The sequence below is a fragment of the Dermacentor silvarum genome, chromosome 4, assembly GCF_013339745.2.
Source record: "Dermacentor silvarum isolate Dsil-2018 chromosome 4, BIME_Dsil_1.4, whole genome shotgun sequence".
In the NCBI taxonomy this organism is placed as follows: Eukaryota; Metazoa; Arthropoda; class Arachnida; order Ixodida; family Ixodidae; genus Dermacentor; species Dermacentor silvarum.
Genome location: NC_051157.2, coordinates 65,204,118 through 65,230,970, shown reverse-complemented (window position 1 = coordinate 65,230,970; position 26,853 = coordinate 65,204,118). Strand labels below are relative to the sequence as shown.

Here is a 26,853-nt window from a genome sequence, read left to right as displayed (position 1 = left end):
TCTATCTATCTATCTATACATCTATCTATCTATCTATCTATCTATCTATCTATCTATCTATCTATACATCTATCTATCTATCTATCTATCTATCTATACATCTATCTATCTATCTATCTATACATCTATCTATCTATACATCTATCTATCTATCTATCTATACATCTATCTATCCATCTATCTATCTATCTATCTATACATCTATCTATCCATCTATACATCTATCTATCTATACATCTATCCATCTATACATCTATCTATCTATCTATCTATCTATCTATCTATCTATCTATCTATCTATCTATCTACCCATCTACCCATCTATCCATCTACCCATCTATCCATCTACCCATCTATCCATCTACCCATCTATACATCTATCCATCTAAACATCTATCCATCTACGTATACATCTATCTATCTATCTATCTATCTATCTATCTATCTATCTATCTATCTATCTATCTATCTATCTATCTAAAGCAGCCTTCCTGGAAAAGAAGGGCGCTAGCCTCGAAAGCCAAAAATGAACGACTGAGATCGACGGCCGGTATCACGGGCGATGCGAGTGCCTAAAATAATGAACTTGGACAGCCCAAACACAAATATAACGTGTACAAATTTACTAAAACTGTTTCAGACTCCGAAAAAGAAGACAAGACTACTAGTACTCAACTTGTACGGCAGAGAAACCAGTATGGGTGAAACGATTTTCGACACTCGATTGTGCGCTTACATTGTGCGCTTACAGCTGCTTCACCTTCATTCAAATTTTACAACGGTATTGCGTGCGATGGAGACAAAGAAATACGAGAAACTCGTGCGCGAACATCGCAATGCTAATTATTATTAACCATGCACAAAATCTTCTTTCAATATTTGCAGCATTATTATTGTTTTATAGTAGCATATATTTTCACTGAGACATTAACAAATAAATTCTTAATCATTTTTCTGTGTGCCTCCATGCGAATATTTCTCGCCGTTTGCAGTTTTTTATTTGGGTCGTTCCACTTCATACACACTCTAACAACAGTTGCACCCTTTGGCGTGCATTTTTGCCACACAACAATAATCGTCATCTGTCTTGCTTGCGTTTCCTATCTTGAAAACTCTGCAGTTGCTACTTTCCTGTCGAAAGCGCTGTGTCACGCTGATAACGCTCTTGTCGTTCGTGACCGAGAAGTGCCGGGCGGACAGCATTAAAGAAAGGAAAGCCACGCAAGTCAGATGACGATTATTGTTCTGTGGCAAAAATACGCCCCAAAGGGTGCAACTGTTTTTAGAGTGCATGGTACGGTATTACAGCGATTCTGCGTGCCGTATTTTCAGGTTCATGCACGTAATTGTGAGTACCTGGAGCGTTTAACCATGCCTCTCGTGATGTAAGCTGTGAAATAATTTTTCAATGTACAGTAGAAACACGGAGCCAGTGGTACCGTACTTAAACCTTCCGCTCGAAAGGGAGCGGGAGAATCAGAAGCTGGCGCCCCTGGCGGTCAAAGCGTTAAACGAAGCGGCAGAGGGCTGCCCATGGAAATACGGGCGATCTGACTGCCATTCAACAAACTATAAATAATAGCGGAGGCTCTGACTCGACTGCGAAGCTGGCGTCATCAAGCGGCAATGTTTTACACTATAGACACTTGTTTGTGGCCTCTGAGATTGGCAATTGCCGTGCTTGGGCATGTTATTGTGTGGGTGTACTACCTAATCTTGGAGGCCATGTCTTGCCACCGCAGCGAACGACTTGCAAAAACTATGGAGGTGCCATCTCTTGTAGGGAAGACGCATTGTACGGGTTCATTCGCCTCGCGGCTCGGCTTAACTCCACCTCACACTACGTGGAGCTGGTGGAGCTAGCGGCTGCTACCAGGGCCAGCGCGTGTGGAGGTGGAGATTGCCCCCTGTCGCTTCGATGGGGCGTCTCATTTATCTCTGTCCTTGCTATCGATTGCACTAGTCCTCACTGAACGCCCCTCACAACAACCAACTTCGCCTGCACTGCTGTGAGATGTCATCTTCGTCATCCTCTTCGATGGGTTCCCCGCGAAGGCTTCTCCTGCTGTCAAATTCGACCATGTACAACGGCGAATTCCTCGAGTTCGCCGCCGAGACCATCAAGGATTTCTTCAAGAAGTCGTCGACCAAGCGAATTCTGTTCGTGCCTTACGCCCGCAAGGATTACGCCGACTATGCGGCCAAGGTGAGGGCTCGACTCGGCGAGATGGGCTTCGAGGTGGACAGCATCCACGAAGCCGCCGATCCGGTGAGTGCTGTGAAGATGGCCCAGGGCATCTTTATCGGTGGTGGAAACACCTTTCGACTGTTGAAGACCCTTTACGAATCCAACACCGCCGAGGCAATCCGCATCAGGTGCCTGGAAGACGGGATGCCGTACATGGGCGCTAGTGCAGGAACGAATGTTGCTACGGCCAACATATGCACCACGAATGACATGCCGATCTTTTACCCGCCAACGTTCGTGGCGCTCCGCCTCGTGCCGTTCAACATTAATCCGCACTACATTGAAACCGACCCCGACAGCAAGCACATGGGCGAGACAAGGGATCAAAGGATTGACGAGTACCTGGAAGTGGGCAACCACTTGCCTGTTTTGGGATTGAAAGAGGGTGCCATACTGAAAGTCGAGGGCAACCATGCTGTGCTGCTCTGCAACGAGGCAAAGTTGTTCAAGGAGAATGTGGATCCTGTGTACTACAAGCCTGGCGCAGACATGAGCTTCTTGCTAACCGACACTAAAGTTTAGTGGTGAATCTTGTAGTTACCTACACTGCTGTTTTTTTTTTTCTGCCATTTAGTTTTTTCCTTTTTTTTTGCTTGACTGCGTGGGCGTCGCGGCATGTTTTAATGACGAAGCAGAAATTACGCCTCAGTGCCTTTAGTGTTTGTGTGGTGCTCCTACATCTCCAGGACTGAACTCTGCAACACATTTATATGAACTCTTACCTGAAGGAGTGCAGTCTTGATTGCTCAAATCCAGTGCATGGTGAAGACAGGTCATACGGCACGTTCTAAATCAACCTTGTGTGAAACAACCACTTCAGTGGTGCAATCGGTACATAAATCAGTTGCAGTGGTGTATTTAATGTTTCTTTACAACATTGTATGTTTGTACTGTTCTAGAGTGCTAACATTGGGTGGCACTTTTTGCTGACAGCTGCATCTTTAGGTGTTTACTAATATACATGCGAGTACCTTAGCAACGGAAGCTCAAGATGTACAAATGAAAACACTGTCAAGCCGTGTTTCGTGCTGTGAAGCGTTTAGATAATGCCTTTGCAAAAAAAAAAAAAGGCTGTTCTTTTAGGAGAAAGTGTCAAGCATGCAGAAGATGCTACCAACCCAAACACTTCACCTTTTTCATTAGTCAAGCGAACCGTCATGTACTTATTTGAATTGAATTCTGTAGTTTTGTGTGGCAAAACTAAGATTTTATTATAAGGCATGCTGTAGTGAGGGACTCCGGATTTTTGACCACCAGGGGATCTTTAGTTCCCCCAATGCACGGGACATGGGCATTTTTGCATTTTGCCCCCATCGAAATGCAGCCGCCACGGCCGGGATTTGATCTGACCTCGTGTTTTTAGCAGTTCAACACCATGGCTGCTAAGCGCTAATGAACTCATTTGGAACTTGTAACAAGGTGTATAGGAAATTTCAATGCAAGCCATGCAAACTTTCCATACAGCACATGCTTTCAGCAGACCATCAGGCGCACAATTTTAAGTACAGGCTAACTCATTGCAAGTGTCATCGCTGCTGCTAAGAGGTTGCAACCATTTGCAGTAGAGATTGTGAGGGAGACATTTCTTTTGGCAGCTATACATCTTTTGTAAGCAGCACTGCATTTGTTGTAAATGTGCCCACCTGGCAAAATCATGCAGATTGACTCCACTTTGACAAATGTCAAGGGAGCCAGCATATGCAAGTTCATTGTGAAATATTCTTGCTGGCTAGATCCAACAAAAGCTGGTCAGACTTACGATACTAGCAAATTGCTCCGGTGGTATTCGAAGAACGAGGCCGGAGCAAGTTCAGGCTTTGCACAACTGCTGAGGGTCACATTTATTTCACTGACTGATTTGTACAAAGGAAGCCAGCTCATCACACACATCAAATAAATACTTGGACAACCTGTCATCACAATTGAAGAGCACTGTCATAACTAAAATGCAGCAGTGCCAGCCTACATTGTAGGGCAAGTACACTGGCTAACACGTAGTGAGAGTCATCCTTTGATCCTGATCTTGAAGCCATATTCAGCATCTTTTTTGAAGACTTCATCATTCCTGTACATGCGGGCCACAAACTCCGAGTTATCCATGGGGCCGTTGAAGCCGCCGTACTCTTCAGGTAATATCTCGGGGGGTACAAACTTGTGCAGGGATGCTATATTACATCCATGAAAGTGTATCTGCAATATTACAGAAAAAGAACCAAAGTATGAAAAACCAAAGAAAAAATGTCGCAGTTTCACCCGAAAGGCGAAGCATCAATTGCGGTAGCAAATTAGTAGAGAGGTTCGCGGAGTAAGAATAGTAGTTTTAACAACTGTATAAACTTAGACATGCAGCAGCACCAGCAACGTGCAGAACTGTTGTTGACACCGTCGGCGTTTTGCCCGCATTCGCACCGAACGCGTGCGGCGTTGGCGATTTGCCGGTGCATCTGGAAGTCTCTACCATCTTCTCGCCTCACAACATTTTTATATAACTACGCATTTGGTGCTGCAGCTAAACGTCACCTCCCCTCCCTCCCTCCTGAGGGAAGGGAGGCGACGGTTAGCCTTTTGGGAGGAAAATCGCTGTTGGACTCCATATGGAACCTCACGGCGACGCCGATGGCAGAAATCCGCTTGGAGTGTCCATATAATTGCTATCACAATAAAAGAGAACAGACAAATGTGTCTACGAAAGAAGCCACTAGTGCCGCCCTGTGTGGGCTGTATTTGCCACGACGGAGAGAGCTATAAGTAGGTAAGCGTGAAATGAGATTTAAGGCAATATGATTTGATACTATTCGCATTGCGAATCTGCAAATATCACCAGGCTACTGAACCATATAGCAACCACGTACTGTGGCAACCAGGTCAGTGCCTGCAATATCGGTTTGTTTTGCGGGTAGTTACAGCTAGTTTCCTATTCAGCAACAATGGGCACGAATTACAGCAAATGATTGAGGACCTTAACCAAGAAAGTGTAAGAGTGGGGTTGAGGATTAGTATGCAGAAGACAAAGATAATGTTTAATAGCCTGGCAACAGAAGAATTTAGGATCACCAGTCAGCCTCTACAGTCTGTAAAGGAGTACGTTTATCTAGGTCAATTACTCACAGGGGACCCTGGTCATGGGAAATTTACAGAAGAATAAAATTGGGTCGGAGTGTGTACGGCAGGCATTGCCAAATCCTGACTGGGAGCTTACCACTGTCATTGAAAAGAAAAAGTGTACAATCATTGCATTCTACCGGTGCTAACATATGGGGCAGAAACTTGGCAGTTAATAAGGAAGCTCAAGAACAAGTTAAGGACTGCACAAAGAGTGATGTAACGAAAAATGCTAGGCGTAACGTTAAGAGACAGGAAAGGAGTGGTGTGTATCAGAGCAATGGGGGTAACCGATATTCTAGCTGACATTGGGAGAAAGAAATGGAGCTGGGCAAGCAATGTTATGCATAGGGTTGATAACCGGTGGGCCATTAGAGTTACAGAAGGGATACCAAGAGAAGGGAACCGCACTTGAGGACGGCAGAAAACTAGGTGGGGTGACGAAGTTAGGAAATTTGCAGGCGCAAGTTGGAATCGGCTCGCGCAAGACGGGGGTAATTGGAGATCACAGGGAGAGGCCTTCATCCTGCAGTGGACATATATATATATATATATATATATATATATATATATATATATATATATATATATATAGGCTGATGATGACAGGTAGTTTGGCGCCATAACCGACTGATGCACAATATATACAGCCGAGTCGAGTCGAGTTCATAGCTGGATTAGTTGGTAAAGCATTGCACTGCATAGCAATAGGGCAAAAAAGAACATGAGCCACACAGAATGAACACCGATTTCAACTAGTAGGGTTATTGAACATGTGTTATGTGTCATTTTTCATCCTCTGTGGTTTGTATTTATCTTTTCACCCAGCACAGACCTAGTGTTGTGCTCCAAGTTCCCGAATTTTAACGCGAAAGCATTAAGGGCTCCGTGTCGCAGAAAACACGGTGTCGGAGGAGCTGTCCGCGAGTGAAAATTTCCATAAATATTTAGGTATATGTAATGCCATGCCTTGCTATATGGTATATGTGGGTTATATTGCCACACGATTCTATCACTAAAGTTGCTCATACGTTGTCTTACATTCTTGACCAAGTTATTACCCAGAATTTTGAAAATGACCATCCACAAAGAAATGTGAAACAAAACACCGGCACCGCATGCCTTTTATGTTAAATGTTCTCGCACTGAAATATTAAAAGTGTGAAACAATAACAGAAACCTGAAAATTATGCAACTCTTTTGGTGCAGCTGTGCGCTACCTCGGCGATTGACCCACGCAAGAGGCTGCGTTTCTACCAGAAATCTCTCCTTCATGCATAGCGTTCACCGCCAGCGTTTCCCGGTAAACATTAACGGTTACATAAGCTGTTGTTGCCAGGAGGTGCGAGAAGCAGTCGGGGATCTTTGAATGCTGTCGCATTCCATGGACTCTTAAAGGCGAAACTTAAGCATCCTCAAATTTTTCTAATGGCTATTAAATGCATGGATTTATTGCATGGATTTATTGCATGGATTTATTGCATGGATTTATTGCATGGATTTATTGCAGCATTATCCACCTTGTAATGCTTCAGCAACTGCTCCCCATCAACCCAATGCATGCTCACTACTGAAACCACTTCTCCCCATCCTCGTTCTTGCCATAAACTAAATGAAAGAAACTTAAAGACTGCAGTGGCTGAGATGTAGGCATGGAAGCAAGGGGCAAAAAAAAAAAGGGAGGGGAAAGAGCTTAAGCAAGTAAAAATAAAACAATGTCAGCAGAATACATAACATGGCACTGCTTGGAAAAGGTCGTGAATGAACAATCCAGTTCATAGCACTCTTACCACATAATTCTCATTGTGAGGTGCATCATTTTATGTGCTACTATTATGACAATATACACAGCCTATGATGTCAAGCTAAGCCACTGGCTAAGTAAGTATTTAAAGGGAAACTAAAGACATAAGTTGAGCTGTAGTAGAATATGCTTCTACAATACCAAAAGAGCCACTCTTAACATGGGAGGACGCTTGATAAGCCAGGAAAGATGCAAAATTGAAAGGTGGGTGTCAATGCCATTTCGAAGTTCCCGCACCAGCTTGCCGTGATGTCGTAGCTGTTGGCTCTGCTCGGGCATAATAAATTGTTTATTGGTAATTGTGGAATGAGTTGCATTTAAAGCAGCCAAAGATTAACTCAGAAATGTTCAAGAACTTTCACTGTGGCCCCCCACAATGGCCTAAATACTTTATGATATACCACATCCCACTGATATACTGGCACTTAGGATTGGTACAAAATTATAGAAATGACGTTTACGCTTCATTGTTATTTGATCAAACTCTTGCCGTGAAATTAACGAAAATAGAGTTGTGAAATTCATAGATCCTTTAGGTTTTTATGCACGCAATACCCAAAAGACTGAATTTTATTCTGAAGAACAGTCCACTCCATTTACTTGGTAATGAAGACCATGCAAGTCGCAATAGCCTGCAAATACTGTATAATGGACAATCCAGAGGGCACCAGGATTGGTGCACAGTTATGTTTGATAAATGAACATTACTGCTAAATGCACAAGAAAGCAGCACACATGAGCTTGACAGATGACGCATGTGTATATATAACACATCAAGAACATGTAACTGGAGTCAACTATGGGATAAATTGCTTCATTTCCCTTGCAAATATGGGTGCCGAATAGGCACTACGGGAATTTTTTCGGGGTTGAGAACACCGTTTTATTAGTGCGGATAAAATGACGTATGCTTCATCACTCTAAACTGGTAAAGTTTTCTTTAGTCTCCCTAGGGATTAAGTGTTGCTTCTAACACTTGGAACTTGTGTATAGAAAGTTGTTTCCAGCTTTTTATCAACTTGCATTTGGCAAGGGACACTCATTGGCCTAAAGCACTAATAGTAATGCTAGTTCCAGCTGCTATGCTGGATGCCGGAAACATATGCAAGATCAGCAGCTGATCTTGTGTTACCATTGTTCCTGGAAACAAAGCATGGAGGCCTGAATACGTACCCTTTGTTGGAGCTTGTCATTCAGGAATCGCCTCACAATGCTGAACAGCATTCCGAATATAGCTGGTTCATTGATGATATGGATTGCTTTGAACCTAGCAGGGAAGCAGTCCTATTCATAAAGAAGAACAAAATCAGTAGATTATTGGAATTGGTGTATACACGCACAGAGAGAGAGAATACTGCATGAAGATAGATCAAATTAACAGCTCACCACGACGATGAAATACTGGTCTAAAAGCAATGTATTACAGAATGACATTCTCACAACTATGGCTCAAAACCTAAACCAACTTTGATAGCATATATTTTTCGAAACAAGAAACCTTAAAAATTGCTAGGGCAAAATTTCATGGTTAGATGGTTGTAATAACTTTCTCTAGTGGGTTCACCTATGCTGTAAATTATAATTAGAGAATACCAGACCCAACTGATTGGTGCCATTTCCTGACCTATTAGAGGTAATGAAGGAGACTAAGAAGTACCAATGAAATCCTGTATATTGGAAGGCAGTAAAGAACCCTGCTTGTGTTCAAGCCTCCCGATGCCAAGAAGGTGTCCAAAAAATGCTAAACACACACGCACATGCACAAAATAACCAACAACCTGACAGTGCAATGTTTTTCTGTCCCACACTGCCATAGCCAGTTTAGAGCTGTTGTTAAGAACGAGAAGAGAGTAATTTGTTAAATGTGCACTTTTTTTTACCAACTATTGTCAACAGCTAGAATTTGGATGCTGTCGTAGAACGTGCAGCTTAAATGCAACTACTTTTCACAGCCATGCACCCAGAATTCAAAACCCAGTGCTGAGCAGTTTAGTATATCCACTGATCAGCCATGGTTGGTCAAAGCTGTTTCATGCCCCCATACTGGGAATGTGCATGATTGGGTATCACATAACCTACCTGTATGAGGGAGACAACCTTCTGCAGGTTGCTGGGAGGACAGAAGCGGAGATGTGTGAAGCCAAACCCCTTCATGTCCATGACTGCCACAAGCCCTGTCACCTGTGTCACAGGGTCCATAATGGCTTGCTCTAGGCAGAGAACGTTGGCCCGGAAAATGTCCTCAGAACTGCAAACATATGGATCCCATTGACCTAGAAGAGCAAATGATTAAGATTGCAGAGATGGACCAAACAAAGGAACAGTAAAGTACGAGATACGATCAACCCATGACACTATAAGCAAGCTCCATAATGTAATATCAGAAATATGTATGGCTACCATCAGTTTCATTGTTGGGAACATAGACTACCATTATTAGAGAGAAGGAGGTGCACGTTAGCACCTAGCAATATCAGTGCAATTTGTACGAGTTTTCTGAAGAGACTAGGATCAAACTATCAAATCAGGTTTATTTTTCCATAAAGAAATGGAGGGAGGCCAGAACAAAAAGTGAAAACTCGTTCACTTGACAAAAGCTCAGGCCCCTGTTTACATGGCAGACAGCAGTGGTGACCAGAAAAAAAAAAGAACACATAGGAAACAAAAGCACATAGTAATACAATTCAGTTGCAATTATACAAGTTTGATACAAATATAATGAACGAGAAGAAAGGGAACCGAGGTTATTGAGTGGTGGTGCTGGCTAACACTCCCAGGGTTAGTTCTAGTTGTAAAACAAATACCCCAGAAAGTGGATGGGAAAACGGCTCCGCGGTAGCTCAATGGTGAGAGCATCGCACGCGTAATGCGAAGAGGTGGGTTCGTTCCCCACCTGCGGACAGTTGTTTTTTCATCTGTCTTCATTTCGATTAATTTATCATTCCTTTAATTCAATTAGTAAGTACAAGTAATTTCCCCTATGTTGTTCTTGGTGTCAATGTTTGTTGGCTTCTTATGATACAAATATAATGAGATGCAAGACAGAAGAATAAAGTAATATAATGTAATATATCACCGTATTACAATATTATTACCATAATATAATGGGATGCAAAAGAAAATATGCAGCACATAATGTAAATCAATGTGATTTGAGACAATTATACAAATATAGACAATATAAATACAAGGTGTCCTACAGTTGCATAACAAAAAAAGCATGTAAACTTTTTATTTACATTTTTATTTTAATCTCGTTGTCATGCAGATAATTCAGGAGAACAGGAAGAGTGTGTCGAAGCATCTGCTTACCATAAGATAATCAAGAATACGGCACACTCCAAATATCTGTATGACGTGTAGGGTAAATGCGTGCCCTCAATGTTAACTGAGCAATAGAATCTAGCATCTTGTCAGGGGTGATAATATTTTGTATTTTATTGCCAGCGTATATGCGTAAAGACTTAGAACGGAGATAAGTTTAAAGCGCTTGAAAAGGAGTTTTGTTTGTGCGTAGAAAGGCTCCCCAGCTATGTGTCGAAGGGCTTTCTTTTGAAGCGTATGCAGACGGTTTATATTTGTTAAAGTTGTTTTACCCCTTTTACCCCAAGGATAGCAGACAAGGATAGCATATGGCGGCAATTTTCAAATATTTATTCAAAGATTACTGTTTAAGGTGACAGAGGAGCAAAGAGTGAAAGATAAACCTATCTACCTTGTTAAGCACCCTGTTTAAATCACCAGAAAGTGATGTAACAAATATGCAGTGGTGAAATTGCCATCTCTACACGGTACAACATGTACAAATTTTAGTACAATCCCTAAAGGTATGTTTCAGTAAGTTTCGTAGCAATGAATCTTTGAAAGTGGCAATAGCAGTTTTTGTATGGTATGCCCTTTCTCTATAATTACAGACTAGACCACTGTGCACACTGACACTTGTATTCAGAGGTTCTGGCACCGGGGCGGGAGGCCGTGGGGGCAGTCGCCCCCATAGTTTCTAAACTTTAAGATGAGCCCGCTCAAACTAAATGTTTAAAAGTGATGAAGTTATTAGCGACTAATTACCACGTATCACCCGTCACCCCATGGTCACCATCCCTGAAGGCATGTCTCCGATCTTGCCTTTTTATTTCAAAGCTGATATATTAGATTATATTAAAGTATTCGTAGAAACACCCGGTATAGTTTCCACTGCAATCTTTGGCCACGCCTCGTGGTGGAGAAGTGCGGTTGCACGGAAATAATTTTTTTTTCAACTGTAGAAAGGAACTAGCTGTTCTGTTTTGGCTTCAGTGATAAGAACAAGAGGACAAATGTGAAAATGAAAAAAACAACAAAAACAATTCAGAATGCGCATTTATGGAGCGTGTTCTGCCACTGCACTTTAGTGAAGGACCGCTCAATCAACGACCGTTCGACGTGAAAAGTGATTTTGCTCTGTCCCGTGTGCGTGGAAGAAATAGGACAGCATGATAGATCGAGTGAGGACATGGACGCTGTTCCCCTTGTTTTTAACTGCACTGCATGCTTTTGCGTTATTCTACAAGTTGCATATAGTTACTCTAATTAGCTATTTCTTCATACTTGATCCTATATATCATGTAACAATTACGAGTTGTAAGTACACATAATGCAGTATAAACGAAGTACCCAGCATTTGTGGCAAAGAAAGGCGTAGCAAGGAGTAGTATATTCTCCTAAGACCCCTTGTACAATATATTGCATGTTGCCTTCAATGTTTTTTCAAAATTCACTCGGAAGTGAATACGCAAAATATTCATTTTCGGTATGAAGTACGGTGCATGTGTAACTCTAAAGAAGCGATTTACTCATTCTTGTCATCCACTTTCGAGAAATTTGCCACTAAATTGATCTAGACCTCTGTCGTCCCAGACAGCCGAAAGGAACTTTGACGACGTGCGTTTCGATATCACCGAGATTGCGGGAGAATACCGGATGCGACAGCAACATGGCAATGTACTACACGTAGCTCCCTCTTCATCTGTAAGCAACGAAATGCAGTTTTTACCATCGCAAACAAAGAGATGATGGAGATGCCACGTACATGAAGACGCTGCTTTTGGCATCCAACGGTGGTATTGCAATATTTAAAAATGTTTTTCATGTTCATAACATAACAGTATTGAATTGAATGTTTATTTGATCTTGAATACAGTAGACAATAAAATGCACCATGAAGAGCGATTATGTCCCGTACCTGTGGTCGAGTCTCAGCATGATATACGTTCAAGAGACATAGTACATCGTGTAACAAGACCGAGCTGCAGAATGACAATCCTTCCGACAGCTGGAAAGCCGCAAATAATGCAAGCAACGGACTTTCATGGACACTGGTGAAGGTTAGAACCAACATTAGTTAGAACAACGTTACTTTCTGTACAATTGTGCTTGCACGGTTTTGCAGGAAAATCTTTTTAAAGGGATACGGGCACAAAATCTGAAAATTTTACGAAAATGCTGAGAATGAATCCTCAGTGTGTGATTACACCGAAAAGAAGTAGTCACTTAGCTCATTTTTGAGCCGATGACTATTTTTGGCGTTTTTGTGAGCGCGCGCCTCGCCGCCCGACCCGCAGGAGTTGGAAGGCGTGACGTCACGACACCCTCGCCGGATAGCCAGCCGGCCGGCCGCGGTCATTCGAAGCGCGCCGACGCCGCCATCGCGAGCATGGATTCGAGTTCTGGTGCGTCTACCAGCGATGAGTACACGTCTGAAGACGAGGACCATTCCAACTTGACAAGAAATATTACCGCTTACGGTTACGAGCCTTCCGCGTCAAGCGACGAAGAGCAGGCGGCCGTGGAAGTGCCGGTCAGGTTTTCGCGAACCGTAGAGCGAAGATTTCGCTCTGCGCCAGACACTTATGCAAGAATTATTGCTCATTTCCTGGTGTAAATTTTCGGCAGTAGCTTAATGGTGTTGCTGTCGAAGATTTACACCAGCAGCGAAGTAGAATACACTTGGTTACGGCAATATTAGCTGTTTTCTGAGCTCTGCGCCACCAGGTGGCAGCACCATACAGGCCGCTCACGTTTACGGTGCCGCCCGAACGCCCGCGTTTACCCGAATACCAGACAAGCTAAAGCTCTCTAATAGGCTGGTATCCAAAGTTTATGCACCTTCTCGTCTCTGGGAAACGTGTGCGACGGCGTGTCACGACCGACGATACTGTTATAACAGCAATGTCTGGGCATTTCCTTCCGCCGCGACGAACGCGTCAATACCAAGCGACAACCACCGATGGGACAGTGTTTCAGACGGACCACGTGCAAAGATCGCCGAAAGGGGTTAAGCGCTGCAAGGGACCGACACCCCTAGAAACACTGCGACAGCTAGCTGCGGTGTAATGACGTCAAATTTCAGCTTCTGCCGGCGGTCGCTCGGAGGCAAGGTGCAACAGAAAAATCGAAAAAAAAAAAAAAACAAGTTTCTCGTTCTTTTTTTCAATGCAGCTTGTTCTATTCGTTATTTTCAAGAGTTCAACTTTTGTTCCGACGCAAAAAACCACCAGCCAACTTTTGTGTCCGTAATGCAGGTCGAGACGCGTATTCATATATATAAGAGGAAAATAACTTGTGCTGTATTAGAAAATCACGCTCTACAATAAAAAACGCTCTCACCACAAGAACGCTATTACTTCATAGGCCAGAAAACACGCAGCAACAAAAGACTGGTGCCGGAAATCCAGGAATGCCATTGATATTCATTTCCAGTTTCAGTAATGAAACCTTGAAAGCGAGAAAACGAAAATAAGCTTATGAAAGGATACGTTATTAGTATAAACAGATTTAGAGCAGTCCGTTTAACTGTTTGACATAGTGCATTGTGGGTGCTTCCGCGGAAGCTGCACATTTTAGCAAGACCTTCGTTCAATTCAGTTCACTGCTTCACATAATGGTTAGGTTTTGAAATCAATAGGAAATGCAAAAAGAGGTCCCATGGTCAATAACTTCATTAACTTGGGATCTTGAAATTATTCACCAAGCCGGCTTCTTTCGCTTTGACAGATCACACCAACGAAACTGCTATTCGCAAGGTAAACAGACTCACCGCCCTTGAAGATGAACACCGCGCATCCGTTGGGGTCGCGGTCGGGCAGCACCGTCTGCAGGTTTCGCTCGAAGGTGGCGCGCAGGAATGTGGGGTAGAAGTCGCGGAAGAGCTGTGTGTTGTTGTGGCGCAGCCGGTAGTACTGGCGCAGCACCTTGTACGCCCGGCTGCTGTCGAACTTACGGCAGCGCAAGAACCGCACCAGGAACGCGTCGTCCATGCGGCACTCGAGGTCCCGGTCGCCTGCGTGGCGTCGCAAGGAGCCGGCGGCTTAATAACAGCACTTCACAGTAATGTTGAATTATACGAGAATAATTTATTAGCTATAAAGATCCAGCCTTAAGCCCTCGTTGTCAGCCTGGTGTTCAAGACACAGGTCACAGAATGACAAAGTCTCGAAGCCAAGACCCGGTGTGTCTGAGTGAGGGTTCGAAGTTAAGTTCCCACGTCGAATCGTTGGCTCCAGGGTGACGCCTCGCATGTTCGCCTGCTGTTAATCGGTTCGCAATGTTGTGCAGTGTCTGGTTAAAGAAACCTATAGCTAAAGCTTGCATTCCAAAAAAGTGTGCTACATGTGAACGCAGGTCTTCCAATGCCGCAGCCCAGCGTCGGCTCAGGGTTCCACTCCAGAGAACAATGCCATATTATGCGGTGGTATATTTCGCTGGGTGCAGTCCTCACCAAAAAAAAAAGTCTGAGGAAACTACGCCAGAGCCTTCTGCGTGTATCAAGCCTGTTGCGAGTTGGTATACCGGCCTTGAATCGCAGTTATCTCTGCTTGTTAATGTTGGGTAATTAATATGCTTTAACTTACCTATAACGGCCGAAATATTAAATAACTAATGAGTGTTGAGCTCATTGGTGAAACACCCGTGTTTCACCACATTCGCCTGGCTGTTTCATGGCAGGAATAGAGGCTGGAAACAAGATCATTTTGAAGTAACGCCTCCGAACACGTATAGGGCATTGAACGCTTGTGATGAACTTTCTTACCGTCTACTTGCCTGCCCGCCTCGCTTATCTAGCTACAACCCAACACATGCCATAATCACTTCAAAAACTGTCTACTTGGGACTTCACCAGACCACCCGGGCTCTCCCATTGTGAAACAACTTTGTTGTGTCGCATGTGGTTGGGCGTAGCCTTTACAAACGCCTATTAATTTCTTATAATAGCCAACAGTGCGACGTGCAATTTGTGCGGTTGCAACGAGGCAATAGAGCACCTTATGTGCCACTGCCCATCCGACGCTCAACGATGCGCTCTACAAGCTAGACTCAACCGATTAGATAATAGAGCGCTCTCGGAGCAGATGATCTTGGGACCATGCCGTATGCATTCTTGCATGCACAAGGTAATAAAAGGCCTTCCTGAAGACGACTGGATTGTACAAATGCTTGTGACAGCGGACATTCCTTTGCTAATGTGTTCACAATGACCGACTTATTTTTCTTCTATTTTCTCATCTATTCTTCCCTTCGCGCCTCCCCAAGTGTTGAGTAGCCAACCATGCACGTCCTATGTCAGCCTCTCATTACATATATTATTCTCAACTCAGTTTTGTAACGACGTCTAGAATTCATGCTTGTAAGTTATCAGCTGGAGTTAACGCTTATGCTGACTCGTTCAAGTCGAGCTTCATTGTTAAACAACAGCACGTGCTTCCAGGCGTTTACTAGCAATTAAAAACTAAATTCTACGTTTTTACGTGTCAAACCCACCATCTGATTAGGAGGGACGCCGTAGTTGGGGAATCCGGATTAATTTCGACCACCTGGGGTTCTTTAACGTGCAGCCAATGCACGGCACACGCCGCACGGACATTTTTGCAGTTCGCCCCCATCGAAATGCGCCGGCCGCGGCCGGCATTTGATCCCGCGACCTTGTGCATGGCAATTCAGTAAGCAACCACGGCATGCGTTTACTAGTAGTTACACCATGTCATTACGTTGACTTCGCGTAATAGCACCAACGCTATGTCACAATGGAACAGACGCATGTTGACCAGTTTCTCACGTGCCGGCAGCAACAGGAGATGAGTCACCGCATTTATGCGTGCCTCTAACGCACGCACCGCCGCACGTACCAAAACATTAGCCATTGCACACTTTCGTTTAAAAGAAAGTCACCTAAAGCTGATAAAGCCACCGTGTCCCCTGAGTCGTCCCACGTGCATCCTGCTCCTCGGCATAAAACGCAACTACCAGTTTTATTTTATTGCGATAGCAATTATATGGACACTTCAACCGGATTTCTGCCGTCGCCGTCAGGTTCCGTATAAAGTCCAAGGGCGATAAAATCGTCGCCGCGCGCCATATGCGCGAGTGAAAGCGCGCGGGGGACGCGCGCTATCACGGAGAGCGAACGCACGACGGAAAGCAAACGCGACCGTCGCACGAAAGGTCGTGGGGATACGGGAGAGAGGGAGGCGGGGCGACACTGTGCTGAGGCACCAAATACGTATCTTGCAACCGGGAACTGGCCACTCAATCTCCCACGCGAAAGCATGAAAGCGGCGCGGGAGGGAGGGAGGGGGGGGGGGGCAGCTTCTACTCTGCCAACTGGGCTTGTACTTTGCCCGCTTGTGGCGGTCGCCCGCACCGTCTCTTATCTCCACACGGCTCTGACCTTTGTATGCGCTTCGCATTCGCGGCTCAGTTTCCGTTGAAGCGATAGACCGCACAAACCTTCGCCCGCTGCGGCGGCTGCGCTTGTTGCCAGCGTTTTGACAGTCGTCTGCGGTCATTCAGTGTGATCTATTCATGTTTGCTTGTGCGCGCTGACACCACGCTCGTTAATTCAGTTAGTAAGCGAATGTGTCCAAGTTTATGCGGCCGATAAAACTACTATCCCTACTCTGGACAGCTCTGTACTAATTTGTTATCGCAATTGATGCTTCGCCTTTCGGGCGAAACAGCGACATTTTTGTTTCTTCATGTAAAGTGCGCAATTTGAGCCAACACAATCACTTTTCTTTCAAGGTATTACATTTATATGCCATTTTTGTATCGCCGATTTCTATTTTCGTAGACGCGGTGGTCATCCGAGGCACGTGTTTCTCATTTGTGCGTTATCTTTCACATGGAACAAGCAGAAACACGAGACAAAGCGCTTTGTGAAGCGACATGCGTGACCAATACATTGGGTGGCGCAGGCAGATGTATGCGCTCCTTTTATAGCCGAGTTGTATACTCCAGATCTGGTTGCTTCAGTTCCACGTGCCGTCTGTTTTGCAGAAAAAAAAAAGCAATACACATACAACAGTTTTTTTTTTTACTTTTCTAGTCTTTGCGACTTTGTATGCCGTCCGCACGCGTGGGTTCGCCGAATGCACCACTGAAAGCAGTGATATGGCGGGTCGTCAGAAAAACCAGTCGAAAGAAAAGCACGCCAGCGACAAGCACGTGTATACTGTATTGGGCGATCTTTAGGGGATATAAATACCCGCAGGCTTCGATGTGGGTGCTTCAGCAGCGCCGCATGTATTGGTTTTCGTGGTTTGTAGAAAAGATTCCCGATTTTATCCGCGTGTACGCGTGTACGCGAACTCTGTACCCGTGGCGTTGTATTCTTTTCTGGTCGACAGCCTCCCCGTTTTTTCCTCGTGCTTTTATTGTCATGGCAAACTGTAGGGGCCCGGGTCAGCCGGGACATTGGTGTACGCTCCTTTGGCAAGCGATTCGTCACGAGCGATTATCGTGAGACATACCACCGAAGTCAGCAGCCACCGCGAAAATGGACACAGCGGCGGCTCGTTGGCTTGAACGCACTTTCGTGGTTGTATTACGCACAGGGCTTCGATGGTCGTTCGCCTGGCGCGGGCGTCTTTTCCAGGAGCTTCGTCCCTGAAGAAGCCCGACAGTCGGGCCCGAGTACGCTCTTTACCAGTTTTTATTGCGATAGTAATTATATGGACAGTCCAAAGCGGATTTCTGCCGTCGGCGTCGCCGTGAGGTTCCGTATGACGTCAACGGCGATGAAATCGTCGCCGCACTCCGGACGCTGTATGTGCGAGTAAAAGGGCGCGAGGGACGCGCGCTTTCACAGGGAGCGAACGCACGTCGAAGAGCAAACGCGCGTTCTGCGCCGATGATGATAAGTGGTTCTTGAGGGAAAGGGAAAGGTTGGCGCTATCTTCTGCAGCCCTTGAGGGACTCCTGAAGGGCTGCAGAATTACGCGTCTCTTTCCTCCTTTCCATATATAGAGAGCAAACGCGACTTTTTCCGTCGCGCAAAAGGCTGTGGGGGGGAGGGGGGACGGGAGGGAGAGAGAGGGGAGGCGCCGTTTAGCTGCGGCACCAAATTCGTATTTATATAAAAACGCAGCACGCGTTCAGTGCGAACGCGGGCAAAACGCCGACGGCGTCGACAAGAGTTCTGCGCGTTGCTGGTGCTGCTGCATGCCGAAGTTTATACAGCTGATAAAACTACTATCCTTACTCCGTATAGCTCTACTAATTTGCTATCGCAATTGATGCTTCGCCTTTCGGGTGAAACTGCGACAATTTTTTTTCCCGGTGGGTAACCAGCCGCAGGTTCTCCACAAGGAAAGTAGAAAATCATATATATATATATATATATATATATATATATATATATATATATATATATATATATATAAAGGGGGACAGGCAAGGAGACAATCTCTCCAATGCTATTCTCTGTATGCTTAGAAGAAGTGTTCAATCTGTTGGACTGGGAAGGCTTAGGAGTGAGGATCAACGGCGAGTATCTCAGCAATCTTAGGTTTGCAGATGTGATTGTCCTGTTCAGCAACACTGAAGATGAATAGAAAGAAATTATTAAGGGCCTGAACCGAAAAAGTACAAGAGAGGGGTTAAAGATGAATATGTGTAAGACAAAGGTAATGTTCAATAGTCTAGTTAGGGAAGAGGAATTCAGGATAGCCAGTCAGCCAATAGAGTCTGTACAGTCATCATCAGCCTATATTTATGTCCACTGCAGGACGAAGGTTTCTCCCTGCGATCTCCAATTACCCCCGTCTTGCGCTAGCGTATTCCAACTTGCACCTGCGAATTTCCTAACTTCTTCATCCCACCTGGTTTTCTGCCGTCCTCGACTGCGCTTTCCTTCTCTTGGTATCCACTCTGTAACCCTAATGGTCCACCGGTTATCCATCCTATGCATTACATGACCTGCCCAGCTCCATTTCTTCCGCTTAATGTCAACTAGAACATCGGCTATCCACGTTTTTTCTCTGATCCACACCGCTCTCTTCCTGTCTCTTAACATTACTGCTAAGATTTTTCGTTCCATCGCTCTTTGTGCGGTCCTTAACTTGTTCTCGAGCTTCTTTGTTAACCTCCAAGTTTCTGCCCCATATGTTAGCACCGGCAGAATGCAATGATTGTGCACTTTTCTTTTTAACGACAGTGGTAAGCTTCCAGTCAGGATTTGGCGAGGCCTGCCGTATGCACTCCAAGCTAATTTTATTCTATACAGTACATCGGCGGAAAGTTCATTTTTCCGGGGGAGGGGCCTACCCTGCTTGCCGAACCCCACCCACGTATCCATAATATATATATATATATATATATACACACATTCCCTTTAATAAGTTACACTGGAAACTTCGTGTGACCTCGAAAGATTGATCACTGAAGTGACGAGCCTATATGAGTATTTGCAAGACCTCAAAGTAGGAGACAATTCACTTTTACAGCCTCACTCCCCTCGCACCGCCATGCGACAAGCGGATTCAGTTAAACACATTAGGGAGATGCATGTGTTTTGTGCGTATTAAGTCGCACAAGTACACATCTATGAAAGAGCAATGCAACGCCTTGGAAAACATTTAATACAAAGGATATAATCAATATTTTCCTGACGAAAGGTCAGTTATTAAGATAAGGCATAACATATATAAACATTAAACGATAAATAACAATTTCTGAACAAAACTTACGACTAGAATTATTAGCATAAGTATAATGCGATTCCATAACGCCATTGTTTCTTTACATGTCAAAGCATTCCTTATGCCACTGGTTTCGTTTATTTTCCGGAGGCAGAACAAAGGATTATAGAGTAAAAATGATCAGGTGTCGAAATAAATAAAAATATTAACAAATAAGACAGCGATATCTCAAAAGCACGAAAGGACTCGATAGCAAATAGTAAGAACGTGGATTATGTTACTGAGAGGCAAATGCAGCATAAGACGAATTAATAAGGAAAATGCAGATATACTAGGGAGTTTTGCAAATAGCGCAACCACGTGTTTTTCTTACCCAAATGCCCTCACTCTGCTTGCGGTGTTATGGACCCCCATTGTCGTTCCTTTGTATAACTTTTTGCGTTGTTTTCAAAGCCAGGTGGTTTTGCTTTGGCTTAGTTGGTGCCTGTCTCTCTCCTATTAAAGACATCAGTTCGTTGTCTGATGCGATGATTTCACCATCATGGAAAAAGTGTTCGTTCGGGCACTTGATCTGGAAATGAAGTCGTCGGCAATCTTATTCAAATTGATTTTGCGGGAGAGTTCTTTGTGGGCGTGCAAAATTGCCCGATGGTTCAAATGGGCTTGTCAAGTCGTCGACCGCAAGTACATTTTCAGTCGCCGAAGGCAGGAAAAGGACCTCTCGGATGTGGTGGATGAGACCGGTATGGCCAACGCAATTTTTAGCTTGGCCATTTCCGGCAAAAGGTTTCGCATGTGTTCGCCCTTGCCCCCCCGTAAACATGTGCACAACGTCCCAAATTTGTGCAATGATGCCGACCTTTGCTGGCTTAAAATGTTAGTCAGCATATCTCCGTGCAAAATCAGGCGTCCTGGTTCAAGGTAGTCACCGTAGAGAGAGAGAGAGAGAGAGAGAATAAAACATTTGTTAGTGAAAAATAGTCGTTTTGTGGTCGGACCTCCTAGTCCGGAAGACATTGGCTTTTGCCGCCATCCGGGCTCGGTTGACCAGAGCCGGTATTTTGTAGCGATGCTATATGACTTATTCTATACTAGAATTATCATTCCCCGCTCACGACCGGCTGATCCCATTGATAAGGCGAGCGGACCGTCGCTCTGACCACTTACAAAGCGCGATAAGCGCTAAAAGGCATTAGCACCGGAAAGGCATTGCTACAATATCCTGGCTCAGGGCTTGTTGCTGTTCTGGGTCCGAGCTGGACAGGGTCGCCTCCCACTCGACTATCATCGGATTATGCATGGCCGATATTTTCGGATTTTGTTGGCACGCCCAGACCATGTGGTATAACGTGGCCGTCTGGGGACAGAATTTACATTGCGGATTGTACGTCGTAGGATCTATATACTTGATAATACATATGGATTTGGAAAGGACAATGTTTGTAAACACTTCAGTTACTAAGTTAATTATATATATTTATGGCGCCTGCATGCACGCTGCGATGTTTCCATACCCAATAAATGTTCTAAATCATAAGTTTTTTTATGAGTAGCTAGCAGCAACATATTGATTCTCTAGACATAGGCTACCCATATCATTAAATATAATTGTTAGTTGGCTACCTTTTTCTCTTTCAAAGTATTATAAATTTTGTCCTGTGTACACATTGAAATATAATGTGTGTGTGCATGGTGTTCACACCATGCATGCACACAATGAAAACATGTTGAAGTGAAAAAATACGGATGAGGGAGCCCCGCCGTTGGTGCTTCTAATGCAGTTGTTTTCCTATGGCCAGGATTTTCAGAAATAAAGTGAAATTATGAATAAAAGTCGTGCACGTCCGCGTTAACAATGATGCTGTTAGCTTGCAGCCACAATAACATTTTAAGGGAAAATGTAGAGGCGACTTAAAAGAAACCATAAACGGTTTCGGTAACAGGACTCTGGTAATGACATTTTAAAAGCGCAGGGAGGGGGGGGGGGGGCTCTGCCCCCCCCCCCCCTTGTAGTCGGCGCCTGTGGTACAGGAGTACGTTTATCTATGTTAATTACTCACACGGGACCCTGACCATGAGAACGAAACTTACAAAACAATAAAAATGGGTGGGGGAGTATCCGGCAGGCATTACCAAATCCTGACTGCGAGCTTACCACTATCATTGAAAAGAAAAGTATAGAATCCTTGTATTCTACCGGTGCTAACATAGGGGGCAGAAACTTTGAGGTTGACAATGAAGCTCGAGAACAAGTTAAGGAGCGCGCAAGGAGCGATGGAACGAAAAATGTTTGGCGTAACGTTAAGAACTCAGCGCAATATAAAAGACAAAAACAAGAAAGGGACAAACAAGGACAAGCGCTATCTTGTTGCCGTGACTCGCTGCTACTGGTTCCTCAAGCCGAAAACGCTGATTACTCCGTGCACTCTCCAAATGAGATAAATTCCTGAGCTGAACAATAACACCCCCTCCTCCTATGCCTGTTTGTGGCTTGCAGATGAAGATTGACAATAAAGAGGAATGATGCAACTGGCACCAGAACGGATAAAATGCTATACATAATGAAGCACAGCCACTCACATCGGATCATGTCTCTGAGGATCTGCAGGTCCCTCTGTCGGCGAGCTGGCGTCTCTCGCAACTCTTGCTCTGCGAGCTGCCAGAGGCTCACTTTGAGCGGGCCACCGCTCGGGTACTCGATCTCGTCGTCGTCAGACGCCGTCGTCGACGGCGGGTCCAGCAGGTCGCTCTCTGTCTACAATTGAGGTGCGAGAGCGGGAAGAAGGCACAAGAATAAAGGTGAGTCACCGCGCGGTGCAAGTGAATTGATTCGCATTTCCGCGACGAGACGGCAAGATTCCTCGTGCGACCCGGCCTATACGATCAATGGTACCAACAACCCCGTCCTACCACCTTTGCGACATGCCGAACGTATAGTGCCAGACGCCGCGTCGTAGCGTGCATGCGTGTCTCGCAAAAACGCATTGAAACCACACGACCAGCGGGACGCGCAGCGTTGGAAAGGCGGCTAGTCGGACTGCTGAAAGGTTGTTCGACTGACTTGCTGGTATACGAAAAATCACACATTGGGCCAGGTTGTCTTCACGTACGCGTTTTCTTTTTGTTATGACGAGCGATGCAACATAGTTCCATGGCTTGCGCTGATGTCATCGCTGTTGCCATGGTGGTGCAGCAACGGCGCGTCCGTATGCGATCCTCTGATCACCAGATCCGCGGTGTAGGATGGGGATAGTTCGCCTGAATGCCGATCGAGTGATCTGCCTGGTGACGGCAGAGGTTTTTGGTGCCAGGTTTTTGGCGCCAGGCACAAACGGGCGACCATGAGAAACCAAGTCAAGACAGAGCGCTGGATTCGCCGCTGCAGCTCCTCTCGGTCAAGTGACGTGGACCGTTCGGGCATCCCGCGATAGTACATGGATGTGGAATTCTGTGCTACCTGCAGTTTGTGCGAGTTCCGCGAGCCTTAAAAACCAGCGCCGCACCACGGGAAAATGACACTAGAGCACTGCACGGGCTTACCCGAAAGCCCGGCCCGTGGGCCGGGCCGGGCCGGGTAGCACAGTTTTTTCACGGGCTCGGGCCGGGCTCGGGCACGGCGTGTGCTTTTTGACTCGGGCCCGGGCCGGGCTCGGGTTTTTTGACGCGGGCCCGCGCCGGGCTCGGGCTTTCTGGTGGTGTGCATGTAACGTGCAGCGAGTTATTCTCGGGTTTATCAACTCTGAAAAACATAATTTTTCGGTCTCGGGCCGGGTTCGGGCCGGTTTCGAGTCGGGCTCGGGCCGGGCTCGGGCCTAAGGTAAAGGGGTGGCGGGCCGGGCCGGGCGGGTAACGTAGATTATTTCCGGGCCCGGGCCGGGCCCGGGTCTCGCCATAAAGGTTTTGCTCGGGCTCGGGCGGGCCGCCCAACGTAAAAACGGGCCCGGGCCGGGCCCGGGCTGAAAAAATCGGCCCGTGCAGTGCTCTAAATGACACTACTGGAACGCGAAAGTGTGGGCTGCGTAGAGCTGAGCGAAAACGAAACCTTTCATCAGCCCGCATCGTTGTCAATGGTAACGTCAATGAGTTTTTTCTGAGTTGCAATAGCATTCTAATGCAATACAATTACGAGCGGTTGAGCATTAGTGACACTTATAATAAGGACCGCCTACGTCATCGGGCTAGTGCTTAAATGTCCCGGGAGAGTCAAATCGTATCCGCATTGACCTGAATTTATCGAACACTACAGCTTTGTTCGCTATAAAATTGACGCCTCAGACGTTCTCGAGCAATAATCTATTGCTTTAGCGTGACTTAATACTTGCCTCTTGTGCCAACCATTCCAAGTGTCAGCACACGAGTCTACAGCCTAGGGGGAAGAGGAAGGCTCCAGAGCGCAAAGCTCTTCCGCAAGCGTACGCCCAGTACAAAAACGTACCAGAAAGAATCCAGTCGACAGGCCGCACGCACGCTAACCCCATGCACGAGTGCATAAGTTTATCGAGTGGCGCTTCGTGGCAGCCGGTCTGCAGCCAAACGTGTTGGGCAGCAGGAAGCGTGACTGCTGCTTGTTCAAACACTGTTGCACCGAACACCGTTTAGACGTGCCGCGTAATGGAGGGCCCCGACGAGCCCTTCCTTGTTTGATAAGAAGGCTGCCCCGGAAACTTTTTTCCGGAACGTTGCTGTGGGAGAGGCACGCCCTATTGAGACTCAAGGACAACATTGTTTACTCTTGCGATAGGGGGGGGGGGGGGGGGGTAAGTACCGGGGGGACAGGTGGGTGTGCAGCGACCGTAAAAACTTGTTCCGTAGCAGCAATCTCGAATATGCGATATACAAACCTCGAATATGAACCTTACAGGCTTTGCAGCGCCGCAGTAACGGAAAGTTATAAAGATATACTGCTTTAACTTTAATACCGTATATCGGGATTGCAAGTGACAACTTCGAATAGAAACGAAGGTTTCTCAGCAGATATGCTTGTCGCATCACGCGTAGCTGTTTTTTCACGGGCTCGGGCACGGCATGTGCTTTTTGACCCGGGCCCGGGCCGGGCTCGGACTTTCTGGTGGTGTGCATGTAACGTACAGCGAGTTATCCTCGCACATCTCGACTGTTGCTCCGGCGCAGCTGGAAGCTAGCAGTGCAACCCCTGTGTACTTCCCTTTTCTGCTTTCGTCGTATTTTGCGCTGTTTGAACAGAAAAAGTCCAGAAAGACCGAAGTGGCCTCAATCTAAAGGATGCCATTGTATTCCCTACCTATATTAATGTAATTAATGCTTTCAGCGCGGTGCAAGCGCGTTCGCTACTTGCTGATTCTTCAAAGGCGAATTGGTAAAACGATGAGTGGTAAGATAATTCGTCACGTGGCTGAAATATGGCACTGCGTCCATCCATGATTGCACGCATGTTCTCAACCGGCCGCCAGCGCATTACGCGGCACCACGGCAGAACAAGAAGCTTTCTCCATTTACTCCATCCATGCGCTGCGCTCACGACCGGTCGTGGCTGTGCTTCGGCTATAGTGTATTAGAATACGGTCGAGTGGGACGAGCGGCTGGGGCGGCGCATGCTTTGCAGTGAGACGCCCGCCGTAGAGAAATACTGTGGCTGCGCTGAGATAGAAGTGAATTGGGCCGCATCAAGGTCGTGCCGTTGGAAACTGCTGGCGATACTCCTCGGCAGGGACATTCGTACTACTTCGCGCGCTGGTATTTGCGTTCAGACCGCTCGAATGGTGTTCATAATTGCATATGACATATATATGTCTTAAGAATGAATTCCCGTCATTATCCTCTTAATTGTTTTTTTTTTACTGCCGCTCGGTGATCTGTTTAGGTCTCGGGCCGGGCGGGTAACGTAGATTTCCAGGCCCGGGTCTCGCCATAAAACTTTTGGTCGGGCTCGGGCGGGCAGCCCAACGTAAAAACGGGCCCGGGCCGGGCCCGTGCAGTGCTCTAGACTGTACTAAAACACAAGCAAGACCATGACACAACGACACATGTGTAGCCACTGCCGGAAGGAGCACGCAAAGTTGAAGAAAAGCCTTAACGTAGCTTACCTTCGTCATGTCAGCTAGTGCCTTCAGCAGTCAGCAGTATATGCCAGGCACGGCGCTAGGCTGGAAATGTCTTGTTGCACTGCACTGGTGAACACTGCGTCGTTGTAACGGGGCACAATCCGCACAACTATGACCTGTTTAACAACGTAGAGTGGCGGCTGGCCCATCCCGTTTGCGGGAAACGTCATTTAGGCGTAGGTAGCATGTCTTCCCCGAGCAGGTCATAGCGGCTGGCTGTGCACCGGCTGGACCCGTCGGCGCAGCTTAGTTGAAGGTCCGAGAAGATTCTGGAGCTGCCCGGCGTCGCGCACCGCCCCTTCGCGACTGCGGGGCAAAAACCGTTGAAGCAGTTAATCTGGGGAGCAAAGTGGCAAGGGCAACGTCAAGTTTTATGAAGGAGGAGGAGGTTTCAGCTGCATGCTCCCCTTATCTTTGCGAAACTAAACCGAACAGACAGTCCTTTTACTGCTGTCATTATCTGCTTTCTTTTTCGTTTTTTTCTTCTTTTTTTGTGGCCCTAAGGAGCGAAGGCCAGTCATAGGGGGCTTCGATGCGGCGCTGACATCGAGGCACCCTAGCGAGTCAGGCCCTGAATGCATTCAAGTAAAAAAGAAACAGGGGTGACGCGCCGGTTCCACGAGGTGATAACCCAAAGGGTAAGGGGAAAGAAAGGTAGAAAGGAAG

The 26,853-nt window shown here is 46.0% G+C and overlaps 2 protein-coding genes across 4 annotated transcripts; one reads left to right on the top strand and one right to left on the bottom strand.

Annotated features, from left to right (window-relative positions):
• Positions 1-1,821: 1,821 nt before the first annotated feature.
• Positions 1,822-3,296, top strand: LOC119450170 (alpha-aspartyl dipeptidase). The gene has a single exon (XM_037713544.2). It carries the CDS (start codon positions 2,015-2,017, stop codon positions 2,768-2,770), a length of 756 nt encoding a protein of 251 aa, XP_037569472.1. The 5' UTR covers positions 1,822-2,014; the 3' UTR covers positions 2,771-3,296.
• Positions 3,297-4,057: 761 nt separating this feature from the next.
• Positions 4,058-26,542, bottom strand: LOC119450169 (alpha-tocopherol transfer protein-like). Of its 3 annotated transcripts, none has more exons than XM_049665677.1 (6): positions 26,161-26,542; positions 22,688-22,858; positions 14,230-14,472; positions 9,234-9,427; positions 8,328-8,438; positions 4,058-4,438 (listed from the first exon to the last, which is right to left on the bottom strand). In XM_049665677.1, exons 2-6 carry the CDS (start codon positions 22,695-22,697, stop codon positions 4,253-4,255), a joined length of 744 nt encoding a protein of 247 aa, XP_049521634.1. In that variant the 5' UTR covers positions 22,698-22,858; positions 26,161-26,542; the 3' UTR covers positions 4,058-4,252. The 3 variants fall into 3 exon arrangements, with proteins under 3 accessions (XP_049521634.1, XP_049521633.1, XP_037569471.1); XM_049665676.1 differs by having other exon boundaries at positions 22,688-22,860; positions 26,165-26,542; XM_037713543.2 differs by having other exon boundaries at positions 22,688-22,862; positions 26,170-26,542.
• Between the last annotated feature and the right edge of the window lie 311 nt (positions 26,543-26,853).